The following is a 24,804-nucleotide window of genomic DNA, read 5'->3' on the forward strand; positions in this document are numbered from 1 at the left end:
AGCACTGTGGTCTGTCTTGTCTGTCACTTACCTGGGCTTAATTCTGACACGTTAAATACGTAGGATGACCTTTCAAAGGCAAGAGGAAACTCGTTTTCTGGGCTTGTTATGAAATAAATGTAGATGTTATCTAAAAACAGAAGTAAAAAAATTAAATTGTTATATCCTATTCTCACTTCAGTATTCAGCATTTTAAAAGCATCTTTTGTTTATGAGGCTCTGCAAAATATAGGGGATACAAGGTGACTAGGACCTGGTGTTTCCACCTTCAAGATGCTTAGGGTAGTCACCTTTTGTACAGGTCACTGTACAGGTCACTGCAGAGGCTGGAGGAAGCACCAGCAGAGGATACTTAGAGTTAGACACATGTGATAAAAGTGGAATGGTGTGTGTGTGGGGGGGGTGTTTCTAGGCATGTGCAAGGATTCCAAGGTATAAAACCGCATGATTCACTCAAGAAAACTGCAAGCTGTTTGGCCTACTTGGGAAAAAGGGGCTTAGAGGGGAGCAATGGGAGATGAAACTAGAGAGTTAGGCAGGGTCTGATGTTGAAAATCCTTGTATGCCATGTCAAAGAGTTTGAACTTGCAATTGACAGCTATGAGGAGGCATTTGAAGGCTTTAAGTGAGAAAGTAATATGATGGCATTTGCACTTCCTGAAAATCGCTGAAATGTGGAGGATGCATTAGAAAGGGGCAAGACTAAAGGCAGGCAGAAATCTCCTTAAAAGACTCCTAGTGTTGTAAGTCAGCTGAGAAAGAAGAGGCGTTCTGCGTTAGAGCAGCACCAGACCCTTGAGATTTTAGGACTTGGAGACGGATTAAACGGGCCTGGTGAGGAACGGGAAGAGGCTGTGCGGATTCCCAAGTGTTTGGGTTTTTTGAAGTTTGCCTTTGAATTTACAGACACCTACCCCAATACCAAGGAGGGCCTAGCATAGTTAAGTCATTACTACTCAAAGAAGATGCTTCATGAAGTAAATCAAAATACTTACTTTTGTAGTAAGGAGGCACAACATCCTGCACCTGGACTATCACCGTGTATATATTGCCGACTGCTAGATTACTTGGGTTTTCATAATCTAGATCACCAGTCAACTAGATTAAAACAGAGATAACAGATTACACAGAATAAACAATTCTTTTCATTGAACTGATAAAGACATTTTCACATACTGTTAGCAGATATTATTGAAAAACCTTGCTGGAAAGCACTTTGCTGATTGGAGGGGCTTTAACAAATTATGTCCACATCTTTGCTCACTGCTAGAGGATTTATTAGAAAGAATTTACCAGGAGAGAGAATCTATGTTTAAAGATGTTCATCAAACACTACTGCCCAACAGCATTAGCTCAAGGCGTCAGGTTGGTTGAAAAAAGGCATTATATAGAATCCTATACACAGGGATACTCCCATTGTTTCAAATAGTTATGTGTATATGTATGGCATATACATAAAAATCTATGCATAGGGAAGGAGACAAGAAGGAAATATATCAAAATGTTAATAGTGGTTATCACTGAATGGGAGTGCTTGTCTGAATTTTCTACAGTGAACATGTATTAATTTCCTAAATAGAAATTAGTTTATAGTTGACACCAGAATAACATTGGTAAGACATTCTTGGGGAGGGAAGAAGGGCTTGGGATGGGAGACAGAGAAGGAGGGGGGTGAAAGCTTGCCTTTCTGGTGGCTTGCTTACCCCCAGACCTCCACCACTGACCCAGAGGTTTTATCTGTGATGCAAAGCCCCACTAATGCAGACACCACCCACACCTTCCTCCGCCCTTTCATTTCCTCTCCTCTGTCCTCACCGCCCCTCAGTGGGAACCCTGTGGCTAAGGGTCCACACAGTTCATTGGGACCCCGGTTCCTGCCCATCCTTCTCTCCAGTGTACCTTTGCCCCTGTGGAGATGCTGTGGGGTTTGGCTGCCTCCACATCCTTATTTTCTCATTCTCCTCTGGGTCTCCAGTGGTTCTGCAATGCTGAACTTAGGCACACCCATGGCCCTGCATGGGCTTTCACCCACCTTATTCCTCTCTGTGCCAGGAATGAGCACTCAAATAAACAAAAGTGCTTGAGCCCAGAGGGCACTAACCTGAATGCAGAGGAGCAAACTGTGAGCTATGCAAGAAAGAAGCCGGTCCTCAGCGCCCCAGGCACAACTATGCATAACAAACGATCTCCGGAACTTGGGTAAAATAAAGAGCAAACAGGGACAACAGAGTCCCCATTAAGTTTGTCAGTTATAGGCGCTCAGAGAGGGAGTTACCTTGGAAATCTCTCTCTACAGGGCAGCGAAAGCACTATGCGTGTTAGACCAGCTTCCCCGATGCCCTTTCACTGATGCAATGACCATTAACTGACCACAATTTTCCCGGAGCCAGCTGCAGCCTGTGCAAACCTGCTGCTGCCCACTCCAGATGGCGCCGTGAAGTTGAATTGGTTGTTTGGTGCTTTGCTGTCATCATCAAAGCAGAACTTGTTCAGGTCCAAAAGCAACGTCCCCTTGGCTGCTCTTTCAGGCACCATAATGCTGGCAAAAAGACACAATTCAATATTTTCCCCAACAAATGGTGATTGAGTGCTCCTTCAAACACAGGCCCTGGGCTAGACACTTTTGCTCTAATTTCAAGTTAAAACAACTCCATGGTTATAGCAGGAACGCCTAACTGGTACCCCTGCTCTGCCCTCACCTCCTTTCAGACTATTCCTAATACAGCAGCCGGAGGGACCCTATTAAAATGTCAGGTCATGTCGCTCCTCTGCTCCTAACCCCCAGATGGCTCCGCATTCACTCTCAGTCCCACCTGTGATCCACAGGACCCTTCACGATGTGCTCAGCCACCTCGCCTTACCTGTCTGAACTCCTTTCCTACTACTCCTCCCCTGCGGCGCTGGCCCCCAGGTGCTGCCTGAACGCCCACCAGGCTCTAGCCTCAGGGCCCTTCCCCTGCTGTGGCCTGCTCTTCTCACAGACATCCCTGTGGCTAGCTTTCTTCCATTTCTAATCAAATGTCATCTTCTCAGAGGCTATCCTGGCTGCCCTCTCTAACATGCCACTGACCCCTGCCCATTGCCTCCCTCTCTCATTCCCCCCTTTAGTTTTCATTCTTAGCACCTATTTCTCAATATACTACAGAATTTACTTATTTGTCCTGTTAATTGCCTGTTTCCCCTTTCCGCAAGGGCTGGGATCTTTGTCTGCTTGGTTCTTGGCACACTCAATAAACATCTGTTGAATGAATGAACAGTAGCTTATGAGACCAACACAGTAGTGAAGAAGAATGTAAGAGAAACATGAATTCTGCCCCTGCCTGCAGGAGTTTATAATATGATTAGAGAAAATCCCTGTATTCCTGCATCCATCACCTCCCATGCTTTGAAAATTAGGAATTCCTTGACATGTGTTCTAATGGCTTCCATGTCATAAAGGGGCCTCCTAACGCCTTAGAGTCACTCACTGAATAAATGCTTATTTAAGGTTGGATTTGGGGGGTCTTAGCTCAGTTGATTCCAGGATGTAAGCAAATGGCACAAATGAATAAAGCTGCCCCCAAACTCAGAGCCATCTGGTCAAGCCCAGCTTGGAGTGGGAGACTTGGAGTGGATTGAGGAAGAGTGATTGACAGCTCTAGGCTTCAGTTCATTGAGGGACTTTATCATGTCCCTAATTGTCAGTTTTTCTGTCTATAAAATGGACAAAAATCTTGTCAGTTAGCTTTTCCTGTAAAACAAACCAATCCAAAATGGATTGACTTAAAACAATAGGCATTTAATATTTCTTACAATACAAGGGTTATTCATTAACCCTTTTGATTCCGGTCTGGTGTGGCTGGTCTGTAGTCACTGGCAGCTTGGCTGGGGCTGGATAGTCTAGGATGGACTCTAACACATGGCTGGTGGTGGGAAGGTGACTGGTCTCTGCTTCATGATGTTTCTCATCCTCTAGGAGACTAGCCCAGGTTCTCCCCATGGAGACCTCAGGTCTCCAAAACCAGCAAGAGAGGCAAGTCTCAAAGCACACACACCTTTCAGCCCTCTGCCGGGCTCCGTGTTAGTGTTACAGTGGCCAGGCAACTGGCATGGTCAAGTCCGCATTCAACGAGTAGAAAGAGAAACCCATCTCTGGATGGGGAAGTGGCAAAATCACATTGCAAAGGGGCCTGGGTACAGACGGAGGAATCTGTGGCTGGTGCTTTGAGGGGTTTTGTTTTTGCTGCCTACTTCAATCACGTTTTGCCCAGGGCAGAGCTGCTTACAAAAATATACTGTAGCTGCCATGAGACTGTGCCTGGAAGACCTTCAACCACAGGAACAAAACTGCCCTCAGACCCACCTGCTATGCTATGGGATGTTTGCAGTGAAACCAAGCACCAATGACTGGGCATGGCAGAGATACTAAGGCAGGCTGTTCCTGTCCTGTGATGGCTGACTTGGGCTCCAGGACTCCTCAGTGCCCTAGCCAAACCTTCCAGGGACTGCTTGGCGGGTTAGAACATTTCTACCCACCCTCGCTCCCTCCGTCCTTTGCTCAGTCAGACTTGCATCACAGTCTGATGACCCTCCAAGCCTTGCTTGGCCCTCTCTCCACTCTCTCCCACAGGCGTGTCCCCTGATAAAAGCCTTGCACATTTAATCTTGTTTTGGCATCTTGTTCTCAGAATACCCAGACTGACACATGTTAAGTTGTTTACTCCTGTGACTGTCACCTCTCTCTGCTCCCTCCTCCATCCATATCATTTCTTTATGGCAGCTTAAACAGGCTCTGGGCTCAACAGAAGGGGAGCAAATTCCGAGAGCAAGGATGGCTCTGAGCTGCTGGGGATAACTGGGTTCGATTCTTGGACAGCAGCTTTTCTGACAGGTGTAACTGGATCTCCAGTGAAATGCCTCATTGGCAAATGAGTTTCAGCAGGATTGGAGTCCAAGCATTTCCATTCCTGTCTTGATGACACAAAGTGTGGTTTTATTCATAAGTAGAACAGATACCACTTATTAAATCCCAACTATATGCTCTATCGTACCAAGTACTAAAACACCATGTCTAACTCCTCCATCTTCAGGAACTTTGTATTCTTGTCCCCATTTTACAAGGGAAGGAAGAGTGATTCAGAGTGATTTCAAAACCTGTCCAAGAACGCTGACGCGTCTGGGCAGGATTCTCTATCATCTGTGTTAGTCACTGGAAATTTCACTTTCAGTTCCAGCGGTGAACCTCCAGGTCCACAAGGGATCTGGGCCTTGATTCTCACTCTGCAGAAGCTGGGAGCTGCATCGCGTCACCCAAAGAATGTCCCGTCCTGAGGACAGGACTTTCCTGGACTCCAGAAGAGGCCTCCACACTCCGCCCCTCAGGGCCACCTAGCCTGTTCTTTTCATTCTTCTCTGACACTTGGTTTTTTTTCCCCCTAAATGTGAGACTTGGAAAACCACTCCCCCTCATTCATCAGTCCCTGCCTCAAAGGCGGGCTGCCTGGCTCCCTGCCATCCGACCACAGCTCCCCCTGGTGCAAACCTGACCCGCCGGGCAGCCAGGCAGCGTTCTGCAGGGGCTGACCTTCTCCGCCTCTAGCTCACAAACAGCTTGCGCAGCGCTTTCAGCTAAGAGCCTGACAATTTACAACCAGAGCGGCACCTCTGGTGCGGTCGCGGGCCCCGGCTCATTCATCCCCAGCCTGGGAAAGCCACTCTGGGCCCGCCTGAGAGCCTGTGCAACCCGCGCCACCCACGGGGGCAGCAGGCCAGCACGCAGTCACCTGCTGCTGTGGCCCGCTGGGTGCTCACACCCTCCCAACCTCCTCTAACCACTCCCCCCCACGGCCAACTCTGCTACAGGGACCCCACCAAGAGCCCTGAAGAATAAAAATATTCACGGATGAATGCTGACTGCTGGCAGCACCAGTTCTGTTACTCGGTTCAGTTTGGTGGGAATGAGCAGGTGGGAATGGAGACAGGAGTAGGGTGGGAGGAGGGCAGGTGATGTGGTGTCCCTGGAAACATGCAAATGAGCCTGGGGTTTTGGGGTCAAGACCTTCACTTCCAGGACTGCAGAGGAAAGAGTCCCCTGCAGTCCCTCCTCATGTCTTGGCTTTCATAGCATGGCTGCAAGTTACTCCCTCAGGAAGAGACCAGAAGAGGGACTTAATGCCATGCATGGAGAGTTACCTTCAATAATAAATACAATTAGTCCAGTTACTGGTGGGCATTGACCTTCAGGGAAAATTTGGAGAGATTATCAAGAGCAGGATTCTGCATGGGCTTGCCTGGACAATCTAGAATATGAAAATGTGATTTTTTTCCAGCTAATATGGAATGCAGTGTGCAAACTGTCATCGTGCATATCAGGGGACTCCAGACTACAGGAAGCCACAGTATGCACTTAGCAGAAATGCAGTGAGGGGAGAAAACTGATAAGGAAGTTTGGAGACAGCATAGTCCTCTCTGGTCATTGATACCTGGAGTTCTTAACCTCAACCCCCATCCCACCTCTCAGGGCAGAGAGATAAGAAGAGCAGGAGTGCCTCAAAGGCCAGGACAGGGGGAACGGGATCCCCCAGGGTGCACTGGAGCCACCCCATAGTGCTAGTGTAGATTTAGATTTTCAAAGAAAGACAAGTGGCTCTGCATATCATTTGCACTCTATCCCCAGGGCCCAGACTTCTCTTAACAGAGGTGGGTTCAATTATGCAGGTAATGGTGTGGAAGCCATGGTCCTAAGTACCCACAGCAACTGTACCCACCCATCGAACAGGCTCTGAAATTAGGGCTGGGAAAAGAACCTATCACATGGTCATGGCTATTGTTGACACAATCAGGGCCTCACCAGGAAGCAGATGGCAAATTAGGGTAATTCTAGGAGGGGTTAGAAAAGGGACCAGTACAAATGCACACAGGACATATGGAAATCTCAAGGCATCGTGCAATATCTCAGAGCTAGTAAGAGAGGGGCACCCTTACCACCTACCTCTAAACCTGGAGAAGCCAGTGGAGGGAGCAGTTCCTGAAATGGGAACCCAGGACGGACAGTGCTGTGTGCAGAGGGCTGCCTTAGAGAATGGAGACCTTCAGGGGAGGGAGGGCCTCATCCAGCTGACAGGGAGGCAGCTGGGGAGATAAATCCCTTGCTTCATGCTCCCCATCATTCCATGGCTTCCCAGTGGCCAACCAGATGCTTCAGGGAAGCGACTGACATCCATATAGGTCAGCCCCTGTGGCCAGAGCAAGGTGGGGAGGCTGGAGGCTGAATGTGAAGGAGCAAATGGGATGCGTCCAGAACAGGTTTTACTGTTTTGAAATCAGACTCAAGACTACACTGATTCTTAGCATAATGCTGGGCATGTCGGATGGGAAAGCAGGGAGACATTCATAAGCATCATAAAGGAATTTCTATCTCTATTGCTTATCCCAGACAATTGTCTAGGGTCTTTTGTCTTTTGCATGGCCATACTATATACTGGGTCTGTGTCCAAAGTCACCTGGAGCTTAAAAGGTGAACTTGAAAAGCTTCTCAAAGATAAACTCAGAAGACTCTCTCCAGAGGATGTCTGAAGTGAGACGGTGTGGCCTGGTGCTCAGCCTCGGTCCAGAGGCAGGGTGCTCTCTCAGTCAGGGTCAGGGCACAGGTGCCCTCCCTGCCCCAGGAGAAGCTACATCCAGACTCTCAAGAGACTAGAGACCAGCTATTAAGAAATCACAGAAATGAAGATAACCTGGGGAATTAGTAATCTTGTGGCATTTAAACAAAATTGTTAGTTGAAAGTATTTTTAAAAAGGCTTACTAAGGGGGGCGGAAGATGGCGGCGTGAGTAGAGCAGCGGAAATCTCCTCCCAAAACAGCATATATCTATGAAAATATAACAAAGACAACCCTTCCTAGAATAAAGACCAGAGGACACAGGACAATATCCAGACCACATCCACACCTGAGAGAACCCAGCGCCTCGCGAAGGGGGTAAGATACAAGCCCCGGCCCCGCGGGAGCCGAGCGCCCCTCCCCCCAGCTCCCGGCGGGAGAAGAGCAGGCAGAGCGGGAGGGAGATGGAGCCCAGGGCTGCCGAACACCCAGCCCCAGCCATCCGGGCCAGAGTGCAGGGCCCTCGATACTGGGAAAACAGGGCAGCAAGAACAGTGAGCAGGCACTGGAGGCTGGGCGACAGAGGACATAAGAAAAGCGCGCGACCATTTTTTTTTTTTTTTTTTGCTTTTTTGCTGCTTTGTTTTGGCGAGCGCTTTTTGGAAGTCTTAAAGGGACAGGGACCCCAATATTAGGGAAACAGGGCAGAAAGACCGGTGAGCAGAGGCCTGAGGCTGGCACCGGAGAATAAAGAAAAACGAACGACCACCTTTTTTTTTTTAATTAAAAATTTTTTTTTTTTTTTTTTTAATTAAAAAAATTTTTTTTCTTGTTTTTTTTGTGGTCGTTGTTTTGTTTTGGCGGATGCTTTTTGGAAGTCTTAAAGGGGCAGGGCGGGCCACTTAATCCAGAGGTAGGGAATCCGGGATCTCTGGGCACCCTAACCCCTGGGCTGCAGGGAGCAGGGAGGCCCCTTACGGAGATAAATAGCCTCCCAGCAGCTCCTGCTCCAACGCGACTCCACCATTTTGGAGTAGCTGCCCGAGCCAGGCCACGCCCACAGCAACAGCGGAGATTAACTCCATAGCAGCCGGGCAGGAAGCAGAAACCCTGTCTGCGCCCAGCTGCGCAGCACAAGCCACTAGAGGCCGCTGTTCTCCCAGGAGAGGAGGGCCACAAACCAACAAGAAGGGAAGTCCTTCCAGCCGTCACTCGTCCCAGCTCTGCAAACTATTCCTATCACCATGAAAAGGCAAAGCTACAGGCAGACAAAGATCACAGAGACAACACCAGAGAAGGAGACAGACCTAACCAGTCTTCCTGACAAAGAATTCAAAATAAGAATCATAAACATGCTGACAGAGATGCAGAGAAATACGCAAGAAAAATGGGATGAAGTCCGGAAAGAGATCACAGATGCCAGAAAGGAGATCGCAGAAATGAAACAAACTCTGGAAGGGTTTATAAGCAGAATGGATAGAATGCAAGAGGCCATTGATGGAATTGAAATCAGAGAACAGGAACGCATAGAAGCTGACATAGAGAGAGACAAAAGGATCTCCAGGAATGAAACAATATTAAGAGAACTGTGTGACCAATCTAAAAGGAGCAATATCTGTATTATAGGGGTCCCAGAAGAAGAAGAGAGAGGCAAAGAGATGGAAAGTATCTTAGAAGAAATAATTGCTGAAAACTTCCCCACACTGGGGGAGGAAGTAATCAAACAGACCACGGAAATACACAGAACCCCCAACAGAAAGGATCCAAGAAGGGCAACACCAAGACACATAATAATTAAAATGGCAAAGATCAAGGACAAGGAAAGAGTGTTAAAGGCAGCTAGAGAGAAAAAGGTCACCTATAAAGGGAAACCCATCAGGCTAACGTCAGATTTCTCAACAGAAACCCTACAGGCCAGAAGAGAATGGCATGATATATTTAATACAATGAAACAGAAGGGCCTTGAACCAAGGATACTGTATCCAGCACGACTATCATTCAAATATGATGGTGGGATTAAACAATTCCCAGACAAACAAAAGCTGAGGGAATTTGCTTTCCACAAACCACCTCTACAGAACATCTTACAGGGACTGCTCTAGATGGGAGCACTCCTAGAAAGAGCACAGCACAAAACACCCAACATATGAAGAATCGAGGAGGAGGAACAAGAAGGGAGAGAAGAAAAGAATCTCCAGACAGTGTATATAACAGCTCAATAAGCGAGCTAAGTTAGGCAGTAAGATACTAAAGAGGCTAACCTTGAACCTTTGGTAACCACGAATTTAAAGCCTGCAATGGCAATAAGTACATATCTTTCAATAGTCACCCTAAATGTTAATGGGTTGAATGCACCAATCAAAAGACACAGAGTAACAGAATGGATAAAAAAGCAAGACCCATCTATATGCTGCTTACAAGAAACTCACCTCAAACCCAAAGACATGTACAGACTAAAAGTCAAGGGATGGAAAAACATATTTCAAGCAAACAACAGTGAGAAGAAAGCAGGGGTTGCAGTACTAATATCAGACAAAATAGACTTCAAAACAAAGAAAGTAACAAGAGATAAAGAAGGACACTACATAATGATAAAGGGCTCAGTCCAACAAGAGGATATAACCATTCTAAATATATATGCACCCAACACAAGAGCACCAGCATATGTGAAACAAATACTAACAGAACTAAAGGGGGATATAGACTGCAATGCATTCATTCTAGGAGACTTCAACACACCACTCACCCCAAAGGATAGATCCACCGGGCAGAAAATAAGTAAGGACACGGAAGCACTGAACAACACAGTAGAGCAGATGGACCTAATAGACATCTATAGAACTCTACATCCAAAAGCAGCGGGATATACATTCTTCTCAAGTGCACATGGAACATTCTCCAGAATAGACCACATACTAGGCCACAAAAAGAGCCTCAGAAAATTCCAAAAGATTGAAATCCTACCAACCAACTTTTCAGACCACAAAGGCATAAAACTAGAAATAAACTGTACAAAGAAAGCAAAGAGGCTCACGAACACATGGAGGCTTAACAACACGCTCCTAAATAATCAATGGATCAATGACCAAATCAAAATGGAGATCCAGCAATATATGGAAACAAATGACAACAACAACACTAAGCCCCAACTTCTGTGGGACACAGCAAAAGCAGTCTTAAGAGGAAAGTATATAGCAATCCAAGCATATTTAAAAAAGGAAGAGCAATCCCAAATGAATGGTCTAATGTCACAATTATCGAAATTGGAAAAAGAAGAACAGATGAGGCCTAAGGTCAGCAGAAGGAGGGACATAATAAAGATCAGAGAAGAAATAAATAAAATTGAGAAGAATAAAACAATAGCAAAAATCAATGAAACCAAGAGCTGGTTCTTCGAGAAAATAAACAAAATAGATAAGCCTCTAGCCAGACTTATTAAGAAGAAAAGAGAGTCAACACAAATCAACAGTATCAGAAACGAGAAAGGAAAAATCACGACGGACCCCACGGAAATGCAAAGAATTATTGGAGAATACTATGAAAACCTATATGCTAACAAGCTGGGAAACCTAGGAGAAATGGACAACTTCCTAGAAAAATATAACCTTCCAAGATTGACCCAGGAAGAAACAGAAAATCTAAACAGACCAATTACCAGCAACGAAATTGAAGAGGTAATCAAAAAACTACCAAAGAACAAAACCCCCGGGCCAGATGGATTTACCTCGGAATTTTATCAGACATACAGGGAAGACATAATACCCATTCTCCTTAAAGTTTTCCAAAAAATAGAGGAGGAGGGGATACTCCCAAACTCATTCTATGAAGCTAACATCAGCCTAATACCAAAACCAGGCAAAGACCCCACCAAAAAAGAAAACTACAGACCAATATCCCTGATGAACGTAGATGCAAAAATACTCAACAAAATATTAGCAAACAGAATTCAAAAATACATCAAAAGGATCATACACCATGACCAAGTGGGATTCATTCCAGGGATGCAAGGATGGTACAACATTCGAAAGTCCATCAACATCATCCACCACATCAACAAAAAGAAAGACAAAAACCACATGATCATCTCCATAGATGCTGAAAAAGCATTTGACAAAGTTCAACATCCATTCATGTTAAAAACTCTCAGCAAAATGGGAATAGAGGGCAAGTACCTCAACATAATAAAGGCCATCTATGATAAACCCACAGCCAACATTATATTGAACAGCGAGAAGCTGAAAGCATTTCCTCTGAGATCGGGAACTAGACAGGGATGCCCACTCTCTCCACTGTTATTTAACATAGTACTGGAGGTCCTAGCCACAGCAATCAGACAAAATAAAGAAATACAAGGAATCCAGATTGGTAAAGAAGAAGTTAAACTGTCACTATTTGCAGATGACATGATACTGTACATAAAAAACCCTAAAGACTCCACCCCAAAACTACTAGAACTGATATCGGAATACAGCAAAGTTGCAGGATACAAAATCAACACACAGAAATCTGTGGCTTTCCTATATACTAACAATGAACCAACAGAGAGAGAAATCAGGAAAACAACTCCATTCACAATTGCATCAAAAAAAATAAAATACCTAGGAATAAACCTAACCAAAGAAGTGAAAGACTTATACTCTGAAAACTACAAGTCACTCTTAAGAGAAATTAAAGGGGACACTAACAGATGGAAACTCATCCCATGCTCGTGGCTAGGAAGAATTAATATCGTTAAAATGGCCATCCTGCCCAAAGCAATATACAGATTTGATGCAATCCCTATGAAACTACCAGCAACATTCTTCAATGAACTGGAACAAATAATTCAAAAATTCATATGGAAACACCAAAGACCCCGAATAGCCAAAGCAATCCTGAGAAAGAAGAATAAAGTAGGGGGGATCTCACTCCCCAACTTCAAGCTCTACTATAAAGCCATAGTAATCAAGACAATTTGGTACTGGCACAAGAGCAGAGCCACAGACCAATGGAACAGATTAGAGAATCCAGACATTAACCCAGACATATATGGTCAATTAATATTTGATAAAGGAGCCATGGGCATACAATGGCGAAATGACAGTCTCTTCAACAGGTGGTGCTGGCAAAACTGGACAGCTACATGTAGGAGAATGAAACTGGACCATTGTCTAACCCCATATACAAAAGTAAACTCAAAATGGATCAAAGACCTGAATGTAAGCCATGAAACCATTAAACTCTTGGAAGAAAACATAGGCAAAAACCTCTTAGACATAAACATGAGTGACCTCTTCTTGAACATATCTCCCCGGGCAAGGAAAACAACAGCAAAAATGAGTAAGTGGGACTATATTAAGCTGAAAAGCTTCTGTACAGCAAAAGACACCATCAATAGAACAAGAAGGATCCCTACAGTATGGGAGAATATATTTGAAAATGACACATCCGATAAAGGCTTGACGTCCAGAATATATAAGGAGCTCTCACGCCTCAACAAACAAAAAACAAATAACCCAATTAAAAAATGGGCAGAGGAACTGAACAGACAGTTCTCCAAAAAAGAAATACAGAGGGCCAACAGACACATGAAAAGATGCTCCACATCGCTAATCATCAGAGAAATGCAAATTAAAACTACAATGAGGTATCACCTCACACCAGTAAGGATGGCTGCCATCCAAAAGACAAACAACAACAAATGTTGGCGAGGCTGTGGAGAAAGGGGAACCCTCCTACACTGTTGGTGGGAATGTAAGTTAGTTCAACCATTGTGGAAAGCAGTATGGAGGTACATCAAAATGCTCAAAACAGACTTACCATTTGACCCAGGAATTGCACTCCTAGGAATTTACCCTAAGAATGCAGCAATCAAGTTTGAGAAAGACAGATGCACCCCTATGTTTATTGCAGCACTATTTACAATAGCCAAGAATTGGAAGCAACCTAAATGTCCATCAATAGATGAATGGATAAAGAAGATGTGGTACATATACACAATGGAATACTACTCAGCTATAAGAAAAGGGCAAATCCAATCATTTGCAGCAACATGGATGGAGCTGGAGGGTATTATGCTCAGTGAAACAAGCCAAGCGGAGAAAGAGAAATACCAAATGATTTCACTTATCTGTGGAATATAAGAACAAAGGAAAAACTGAAGGAACAAAACAGCAGCAGAATCACAGAACTCAAGAATGGACTAACAGGTACCAAAGGGAAAGGGACTGGGGAGGATGGGTGGGTAGGGAGGGATAAGGGGGGGAGAAGTAGGGGGGTATTAAGATTAACATGCATGGGGGGGTAGGAGAAAAGGGAGGGCTGTACAACACAGAGAAGGCAAGTAGTGATTCTACAACATTTTGCTATGCTGATGGACAGTGACTGTAAAGGGGTTTATAGGGGAGACCTGGTATAGGGGAGAGCCTAGTAAACATAATATTCGTCATGTAAGTGTAGATTAGTGATAGCAAAAAAAAAAAAAAAAAAAAAGGGCAGTTCCTGTGTGGTAACCTCCAACGAGTTCTACACAAGGGTATAAAGGGCATATAAAAGTGTAGGCAAAGGGTCTGTTTGTGTTTATACAGAGGATCAAAGCCTAATTGGGCTACCCCGAAAATGAACTAAGATACGATATGAAAAAGAACTTCCAACATCTGCACCCTCTGGAAGACTCATGCCAGAAGATGATCATCAAGAAACCCCAACAAAGATCCACGCACTGCTACAGCTGTAGATGCACTCATCCCACCAGTTCCTGGACCTGCCATGGGAATGAGGAAGGAGATATCTAAGCTGGCCTGTGCATACAGTAAAACAACAAAATTGGACTGAATCTATACTGTTGGAACTCAACCAAGAATTTGGAGAAGTGCAAATTGTAGCGCTCCAAAGTCTTACAACTACAAACTATTTATTGTTAAAAGAACATATGGCATGTGAACAGTCCCCAGGAATGGGTTGTTTTAATTTGTCTGATTTCTCTCAGACTGTTCAAGTTCATTTGGACAATATCCACCATATCATAGATAAGTTTTCACAAATGCCTAAGGTGCCTAACTGGTTTTCTTGGTTTCACTGCAGATGGCTGGTAATTACAGATATGCTTTGGTTATGTAACTATACTCCTATTATGTTAATGTGTGTGTGCAATTTAAGTAGTAGCTTAAAACCTATCCATGCTGAAGTTACTCTACAAGAAGATATATCAAAGAAATAATCAATCTTCCCATGTTTTCTTCCGCCTGCTACTTCTATAGCTTTTCTTCTTCCTTCCTAATTACAACCCTTAAATAGAATTCGTGCCTCATATCAAATTTACCGAGTATCATAATTCTTCCAAGTGGTAAAGATACCTCAAGACAAATGCTGGGCATAGAAGCCACAGGGCATTAATATGCAAAGAAGTAAAAAGCTAACCTTTTCAAACAATAAGGCTTCTCTCTCACTTACCAACTTCACATTTCCCTGTATGGCCCCGGAAGATGACTGGTTAGCCAGAGACGGGTAAGATTCCTCAAGGGAGGAACAACCTAAGACAGGCACAGTCGCAGGGGGGCCATCAGGTGAGAAATTGTGGATCAACAGAGGTGAGGCTAAGAACCTCACCCCCCCGTTCTGAGAGAAATCTTCTGCATACGTGGATGTTTTATTGCCCTGGTCTAGCTTGGATTAACACATAGTCTACAGGCACACACCTGATCATCTACATGTGCTCTCTTACAACACTAAACTATGTTTTCTACCTTTATCTTGTATCTTCCTACCACTTCAGCATTTTATTAAAAATAATAATAATAAAGAGAGAAATGTGGTATCCACATATAAATCAAGTATAAAAACCAAATGAGTATTCATATTTGAACTGACTGTTTATAGTTCATAATGCATGAGCAAAACCGAAAGTTTCTGTGATGACTGCCCTTGTACTGTTCACTATGTAACTTATTCATTATGTAAGAATTTGTTCTACATGTAAAAACTTGTTTGTTATGCCTCAGAAGATTGGAGACTGACAAAAATTAGGCTTGGGGTGGAATAATGATTGTGCATTGAGCATTGACTCCCCTATACAGAATTTTATTGTCGTTAACAACCATTTGATCAATAAATATGAGAGATGCCCTCACAAAAAAAAAAAAAAAAAAAAAAAGGACAGACTTCCAATGGTAAAAGAAATTAGTAACCGGGATGTAAGGTATAGCATAAGTAATATAGTCAAGATATTGTAACAGCCTGGTAGGGTGATAGCTGGAACCTAGAATTATGTATATAAATGTTCTACCACTGTGTTGTACACTTGAAACTCATGTAATGTAATACTGTGTGTCAACTACCCTTCAATAAAAAATAATTATTAAAAAAAAAAAAAAAAAGGCTTACTAACCCAGAATCACAAGGGACTTTATTTAAAAATAACTGTCTAGATTGGGGGACAAAGAACAGGTCAAAATATGCAAAATAACTTGTTTCCCACTTGTATCTGCATTTTTTTCCCTTTAATGTTGTCTTTTGTTCACATGCAATTAAATTGTGTAAAGTGAATTAGATGCTTTGTTTTAAGTAAACACTTGGTTTGATTTATTCGTATTACTGGTGGTGTGTTTCTCCGGGAGCTCCTAGTTACTAATCCGAAGTCTCACGTATCTATTAGAGCTGCTAACCAACAGCGCCGTCTTGCCACCAGTGGCAATAAATAAAGAAAAGGTACAGTCCAGAGAGGATCTAACAAGTCCCCATGGTACTTTTCACCAACGGAGATGAGTACATTACAGAAGAGAGCAAAATAAAAATATTTTTTAACAGAGTAAGAAAGTGGAGAAGGGAGACAACAATGAGGAAAGAAAATGAGAGGGGAGAGAAAAGGATGATGAAAGCCAAACCTATCAGCTACACTGGACACTTCAAACCCACTTATTTTATTGAGCCATGTCCCAAGTGCCTGCAAGTCTTCAGTTCCTCCTGAGAATAACCCAGAGAAGCCAAAGGGTGGGGGACCACCACAGGGGCGAAGTGTGCATCCTAATGTGAATACCTGAAGGTGAACGTGGAGCAGGTGGCAGGATTGTCATTAATGTCTTCCACAATGAAGGTTATCTGCACGCGAGTCTCCTGACCCCCAAAGGGTCTATCCTTCACCAGGACTTCCAGAGAAACGGTGGGGTTTTGTCTTAATTCACCTGCATCTCGGTCCAGCCTGTGTGCCACTTGGATGGTACCAGTCACTAAGAAGGCAAAGGTTGGAACATGACTCTCTGAAGAGCAGCGAAGAGTAAAGGCGGATGGAGACTTAGAGTGAATTTGAAAGGTGCATCCTGGTGTGAAGACTGGCTTACCCAGAGAAGAGCCTCTACACAAACACATTTTAAAAATGCATCTGAGTCCCTGCATTGGACATTGCCTGGAGTGTCTCGCCTGACCCTTTTGGAATTTGCTCCTCTAAATTCAGGGTTGGGCCCCAGCAGCAGTCCCTGCCCATGGTGGACTGGACTGGTAGACAGCTGACTCCAGCCTGACACACTGGGTTCCCTTCCTATACAACTTGTAACTGAGAGACACAAGTCAGGTTAATAGTGGAGCCACAGCTAAGAGGCCAGGACTCCAGATGCCGTGGTGGTTGGAGTGGTGCTGGCTCCTGCCCTTCCTGTGCCCTGACTATTTCACTCTTTCTCACGAGATACCCAGTAACCTGTTGATAGGTGTCCCTACCTCCTTTTTTCTTTTGTTGGTTTGATTTGCCTTAGTTTCTGTTACTTACAACCAGAGTCTTAGTAAATATGCTCAAAAAAAAAAAACAACCAAAATCATTTTATTTGTTAAAAGCTGAATTTGCAATACCAGAGTGAACAGAGTTCCGAACTATGGGTGTCCATCTATGCACTATCAGCAAACTGAGGTCCTTGATGACAGGACACTAGGAAGTTTTCAGACATAGAACATAGTTATTGCCTTTCCTGAGAGTGGATATTTTTCATCCTAACGCCTACGAGGCAAATAGCACATAGTCTTTCTAGGCTGGTGCAATGCTGGCCTCCCCAAAATCATTCTATAAAGTGATGTTCTTTCTGTTGATGAGATGGAGACTTAGGGGTGACATCCACGGGTGGTGAAGAGGACAGCCTCTGGGGCTGGTGGCTTTGGTTTGTATCTGCTTCATGCCTACAAGCTGAGACCTTGGACAAGATGCTTGACCTGTCTGAGTCTCTCTCTAAGCCTCAGTTTCCTCATCTGTAAAATGTGGATTATGACAGCTCACTGGGCTGCTGTGCTGAGTACTTAAGATGGAATGTGTGTGGATCACTCATCATAGTGCCTGGTAGGTACTAAGCCCCAGTAATACGGCTGTCACAGGAGGCGGAAACTCCTCTTCTCTGTAGCAAGATATGTAGATGGGAAAAATAATTCCCATCAAACCAGCAGATTCATCTAGATTGGTGCAGTCCAGTCCAGTAACCTCTAGCAATGTGGCTATTTAGCATTTGAAATGTGGCTAGTCTAAACTGAGACCTGTGGAGAGTATTAAATACACAGCAAACTTCCAAGACTTAATGCAATAAAAATAGTGATTACATGTGAAAACGTTAATATTTGGGGTATGCTGGTTTAAATGAAATGCCTTACTAAAATCTATTTCACCTATTTCTTTATACTTTTAAAAAATGTGGCCACTCAAAACTTTAAAGTTACATATGTGGCCTCCCACACTATTTTGGACAGTGCTGGTATCCCTCTTCAAAAGACTTTGGGGTACCCTCAGGATAGGGAACCCCACACATCCTGAGCTATCCCCTGCCTCAAAGGTGAAGAAATGATACAGCTGTTGACATAGGGCCCTGTTCAGTTTCCCCCGACCCCTATGCCAGCTGCTTTTAATGCACCTATTACCATGGTAACTTTCTATGCTCTAGGCAAAAAGGTATGCCCCAGGCCAGGAGACAGATGAAATATTTGTAAAGCAATCCAAATGGCTGAACTAAATGATGCACATAGTGTGTGTGTGTGCGTGTGTGTGTGTGACTTACACTGATTGATCATGAAATAGCTGTTGACAGTAGTGATGCTGTAGAGGAGGAAGCTGGTAAAACCTCTATCATCAGGGTCCTCAGCTGTGATATTGGCCACGATGGTTCCTGGCCTCAGCTCCTCAGGAATCTTGTACGCTCGAGTTGGGCTGGAACAGAAATACAGCAGACATAGCTGATTTTCAGGGGCATGAGGGGTTGGAGTTCGGGGGGTTGGGTATTTTGGTTAGTACTAAATATAGTGCTGAGCTCTTGACATTGCATTAGCATGCTCAGAGGGCGAACTTGGCAGCTGAAAGGAGGGGAGACTGGCATTTGTTATTTCCAAAGATCATATCCCTGTGGCTACAGAGGAAGTGCCATGCTGTTACTGCAGCGGTTTACATCGGCCACGGTCTCTGACTCCACACACGTCTGGTGCCATTTCAGATCAGTCTCAGCATTAACATCTTTTAAAATAAGGACAGTTGGCCTGTCAGCCATCTTCTCTCCTTCTCCTAGTTCTTGTGCAAAAGCTCCCTGAATTATTTAAATAATTCATCTGGACACACTGTCCAGAACTACAGATTCCTGACTCCCATCCTGTGGCTTCCACCAGAAGCTAAATAAATGTAAACCTTCTCTATTCCAGTGTCTCTGCTCACTTTTTATTTCACCCTTGTTTTTTCTTTGTTTTGTTTTGTTTCTGGCCTGAGGAGACAGAACTTACACCCAGAACTTGTATGCCTTTCTGAGTTGCATTAATCATGAGGTCAGCTCTTTGAACAGAGAAATGAGCCCCCCAGAAAAAGCCAAGGTCAGTGCACTAACCTCCAAGGATGACTTCTTACAAGATAACCCCGAACTGCCAACTGACACATCTTCTTCAGACCTCTGTGGCCTTTGAAAAAGGCCCGTTCTAAGATATAGGTTCCAAGTTTAACTGCACAACGTGGGTAAACTGAATAATTTTGAATGCACCAAAGGAGACTTACTGCTTACAATAACCCTGCAGGGGGTACTTTTGCTAAGGGAAAGTCATTTCAGTGGGACCAGTAGTCACCTCTAATTTACCAGTTTCCTAAGTTTGGACTTTCCCATGTGGGATCTTGTTTAAGTGGGAACTACTATGCCTCAGATCTAAATGATTGCATTCATTTCGTGAGCTCAAAATGTTTCTGCAGTTCTGTCTCCTCATCACTATAGGGAAGTAGGACCAGAGGAAGGAGAGGGGAGGAGAGGAAACCTCGAGCCAGAGTCAGAAGCAGGCAGAGAAAGGCTGCACCCAGGCCCTCCCCAACCAGGGCCTCCTCCCTTGGTCATGGGCTTGTCTCCCTGCCCCATTCTTCAGGTGACATCCTGTAGATACATTCCATCATCAGGGGATAGTAATCTTGGTCACGCTGAGAGGCCACCCCACTGCTCTGAGCCTGTCCCTATACAGCGTCCCACTGAAACTGCCCTTTAATCCATTTACTAACTGACATGTCCCCTTCTCAGGGAATCTGTGCTGCCTCTCACTGAAGGGTCTAGGAATAGACAAAGTAGGGTGGGGCCAAGGAGGCAGAGGGGGCTGGGTCCAAAACTGGAGCCAGAGGAGTGGGGGAGGCAGCCCCAGGTCCCCAGGCTGGATGAAGCCCTGTGTCCCTTGTGTGAGGGCCCCGTTTCTAACATGCTATATGTATTTTTCAGTTACTTTGCGTGGGTTCTTTTAACTTCTGACAAGGAGCCCACTAAGACCCCCATGCCTCACAGCCTTGCCCCTGCTCCTCCAGGAGAAGCCCCTGTATTTCTAACAGGCTCCCTGGGCATGCTAGATCCCAGGTCTGCTCTGGACCACTGGAGACCACCGTTGTGTCACAACTAGGGAAGGGGGCTGCTATGGCATCACATGAGTAGTGGCCAGGGATGGGACTGAACATCCTGCAGCACACAGGAGGGCCCCCCCAGGAAGAAGCACCCAGCCCCAGACAGCAGTTGCACTTCCACAGGCTCATCTGGTACACACTGGGCACCCCAGGAAATCAGGTCCCCAGTAGGCAAAGGGTCAGGCTATCAGTAAATACACAGCAATTTGGGTACAACATTCTCTCCTTGGCTGACCTGATACCAAGCCTGGTAGAAGATCAAATTTTTGCTTTATTTGGTCTGAGGATCCAAGACCCACATATGTATGAAACATAAAGGTACTACCCTGGAGAGGAATTAAAGATGGTGGCATGAGAGGTTAGGCAGAGACCTCCTCCTAAAATCACACATAATATGAAAATATAATTAATACAACTAATCCTGAAAAAGCAACAGGAAAGAGGGCTGCGCCAGACTGCATACACCTGGAGAAAAGAGCAGACCTCATGGAACAGGGTCACCTACCAAAGCTGTGACCTGGCAGGATCCAAGCCCTTCCACCACCCCAGCACACTTGCGGGAGGAAGGGAAATGGAATGGGGAGGGAGTGGAGGCCTGGGACTGCTGAACACCCAGCCCTGGAGATCTGCTCTGGGAGCAAGAACCTACGTTGCATGGTGCTCTTGTGATTAGTGGGGTTGGAAAGCTAAGACAGGCAGAACACCTGGAGAGACTGAGATTCCAGCTGCTTGTGGAAAACAGGGATCCACATCCGGCTGCTCTGGGCAGGGAGTCTGAGAGACTTCCTATCAGTGACAGGGCTGCTAAAGGGGCAAGGATTGCACAGAGCTTACTGCTCAGGAGAAAGGACAGGTAGACAAAATTGTCTGGGTGCACTCTGCCCAGAAGGTTGGGAACTTTCAGGAGCTTCAGGTGCTCCATCCCACTGGCTAACTAGGCAGCTCCAAGGCCCCCCACCATGATACACAGCCTGCTGTGCCTTCCTCCCAGACTCACAAGCTGGCAACTCCTGCTCTGGCATCAGGCCAGTCAGAGGGAAGCCCCAACTACAGCAGCTACAAATGCAAAGAATAGAGGCTTACACCTGTGTGTTTGGCCCACTGGTTCAGGCAGAGGAGACAGGCATAGCATCCAGGAGGCAGGAAACAGCTCTCTCCTCCCCTCAGGCACCAACACCACTCCCCTGTGACCCCCAACATTGCTCCAGGGGCTGAGCAGCTCCAAAAAGTAGAGTTTCTGGGCACTAGAGGGTGCCACATACAAATATGAAACATCAAAGGATCCAAGCCCTTCCCCATCCCAGCTCACCCACGAGAAGATGAGAAACGGTATAAACCTGGTTCAAAATAAAATACCACAAACACCAGAAAAAGGATCAAGTGAGAATGAACTAATCAATCTTCCTGAAAAAGATTTCAAAATAAAAATAATAAACTTGCTCCTGGAGGTACAGAAAAATATTCAAGAACTCAGGAACGAATTTAGGATGGTGATCCAATTGTTAAGGAACTTAATGGAGGGTTTTAAAAGCAGATTAGGTACAGTGGAAGTAACCATAAATAAAACAGAAATTAGAGAAGAGGAATACAAAGAAGCTGAGGTAGAGAGAGAGAAAAGGATCTCTAGGAATGAAAGAATATTGAGAGACTGTGTGACCAATGCAAACAAAACAATATTTGTATTATAAGGGCACCAGAAGAAGAAGAAAGAGAAAAAGGGATAGAAAGTGTCTTTGAGGAGGTAATTGCTGAAAAATTCCCCAATCTGGGGAAGGAGATACTCTCTGGCCATGGAGGTGCACAGATCTCCCAACACAAGGGACCCAAGGAAGACAACACCAAGACATATAATAATTAAAATGGCAAAGATTGAGGATAAGGACAGACTTTTAAAAGCAGCCAGAGAGAGAAATAAGATCACATACAAAGGAAAACCCATCAGGCTCTCATCAGACTTCTCAGCAGAAACCTTACAGGCCAGAAGGGAGTGGCATGATATATTTAATGCAGTGAAGCAGAAGAGCCTCAAACCAAGAATACTCTATCTGGAAAGATTATCATTTAAATTTGAAGGAGGGATTAAACAATTTCCAGATAAGCAAAAGCTGAGAGAATTTACCTCCCACAAACCATCTCTACAGTGTATTTTGAGGGACGGCTATAGATGGAAGTGTTCCTTAGGCTAAATAGCTGTCACTAGAGGTTACAGAACCACAGTAAAGAAAGTAGAAGAGTTAATTATGAAGCAAATGCAAAATTAAATCAACTACACCCAAAGTCAATCAAGGAATAGACAAAGAGAACAGAATATGATACCTAATATATAAAGAATGGAGGAGAAAAAAAAAAGAACCTTTAGATTGTGTTTGTAATAGCATACTGACTGAGTTAAGTTAGACTCTAAGATTGTGTTTGTAATAGCATACTAAGTGAGTTAAAGTTAGACTCTTAGATAGTAAGAAAGTTACCCTTGAACCTTTGGTAACCACGAATCTAAAGCCTGCAATGGCAATAAGTACATACCTACTGATAATCACTCTAAATGTAAATGGTCTGAATGCACCAATCAAAAGACATAGAGTCACTGAATGGATAAAAAAACAAGACCTGTCTATATGCTGCCTGCAAGAGACTCACTTCAAACCCAGACATAAACAGACTAATAGTGAAGGGATGGGAAAAGATATTTCATTCAACTAATAGAAAAAAGCAGGTATTTGCAGTACTTGTCTCAGACAAAATAGACTTCAAAACAAAGAAAATCACAAGGAACAAAGACGGACATTACATAATGATAAAGTGGTCAATCCAACAAGAAGATATAACCATTACAAATATCTATGCAACCAACACAGGAGCACCTACGTATGTGAAACTAATACTAAAAGAATTAAAAGGGGAAATTAAATGCAATGCATTTATTCTAGGAGACTTCAACACTCCACTCACTCCAAAGGACAGATAAACCAGACAGAAAATAAGTAAGAAGACAGAAGTACTGAACAACACATTAGAACAGATGGACCTAACAGACATCTACAGAACTGTACACCCAAAAGCAGCAGGATACACATTCTTCTCAAGCACACATGGAACATTTTCAAGAAAAGATCATATATTAGGCCAGAAAAAGAGCCTTGATAAATTCAAAAAGATTGAAATTGTACCAACCAGCTTCTCAGATCACAAAAGTATGAAACTAGAAATAAATTAGGCAAAGAAAATGAAAAACCCCACAAACTCATTGAGGCTTCACAAAATGCTCCTAAATAACCAATGGATCAATGACCAAATAAAAACAGAGGTCAAAAAATATAGAGAGACAAATGACAACAATAATTCAACATCGCAAAATCTGTGGGTTGCAGCAAAGGCTGTGCAAGGAGGGAAGTGTACTGCAATACAGGCCTACCTCAGGAAAGAAGAACAATCCCAAATGAACAGTCTAAACTCACAATTAACGAAACTAGTAGAAGAAGAACAAATGAGGCCCAAAATCAGTAGAAGGAGGGACATAAAAAAGATTAGAGCAGAAATAAATAAAATCGAGAAGAATAAAACAATAAAAAGAATCAAAGAAAGCAGGAGCTGGTTCTTGAAGAAAATAAACAAAATAGATAAACCCCTAGCCAGACTTATCAAGAAAAAAAGAAAGTCTACACACATAAACAGAATCAGAAATGAGAAAGGAAAAATCACTATGGACACCACAAATACACAAAGAATTATTAGAGAATACTATGAAAAATTAATTACATGCTGACAAACTGGATAACCTAGAAGAAATGTACAACTTTCTAGAAAAATACAACCTTCCAAGGCTAACCCAGAAAGAAACAGAAAATCTGAATAGGCCCATTACCAACAATGAAATTGAATTGGTAATCAAAAAACTACCTAAGAACATATGCCTGGATGAGATGGCTTCACCACCGAATTTTATCAAACATTTAGTGAAGACCTAATACTCATCCTCCTTAAAGCTTTCCAAAAAGTAGAAGAAGAGGGAATACTACCAAACTCATTCTATGAGGCCAGCATCACTCTAAAACAAAACCAGGCAAAGACACCACAAAAAAAGAAAATTACAGACCAATATCCCTGATGAACATAGATGCAAAAACACTCAACAAAATATTAGCAAACTAAATTCAAAACTACATTAAAAAGATCATCCATCATGATCAAGTAGGATTTATTCTGAGGATGCAAGGATGGTACAATATTAGAAAATCCATCAACATCATCCACCACATCAACAAAAAGAAGGACAAAAGCCACATGATCATCTCCATAGATGCTGAAAAAGCATTTGACAAAATTTAACATACATTCATGATAAAAACTCTCAACAAAGTGGGTACACAGGGCAAGTACC

General features: G+C 43.8%; 1 protein-coding gene across 4 annotated transcripts in view; it reads right to left on the reverse strand.

The window, feature by feature from the left end:
- Positions 1–24,804, reverse strand: part of CDHR3 (cadherin related family member 3) — a 76,430-nt gene that overhangs the window by 17,443 nt on the left and 34,183 nt on the right. For all 4 annotated transcript variants that reach the window (XM_057504412.1, XM_036892483.2, XM_036892482.2 and 1 more), the window contains exons 7-11: positions 18,580–18,728; positions 16,593–16,782; positions 2,371–2,539; positions 996–1,098; positions 32–130 (exon numbers count right to left, since the gene is read on the reverse strand). In XM_057504412.1, coding sequence (XP_057360395.1) covers positions 32–130; positions 996–1,098; positions 2,371–2,539; positions 16,593–16,782; positions 18,580–18,728 — 710 coding nt within the window. The remainder of the gene's footprint in view (positions 1–31; positions 131–995; positions 1,099–2,370; positions 2,540–16,592; positions 16,783–18,579; positions 18,729–24,804) is intronic.

The sequence above is a fragment of the Manis pentadactyla genome, chromosome 7 (assembly GCF_030020395.1).
Source record: "Manis pentadactyla isolate mManPen7 chromosome 7, mManPen7.hap1, whole genome shotgun sequence".
Classification (NCBI taxonomy): domain Eukaryota; kingdom Metazoa; phylum Chordata; class Mammalia; order Pholidota; family Manidae; genus Manis; species Manis pentadactyla.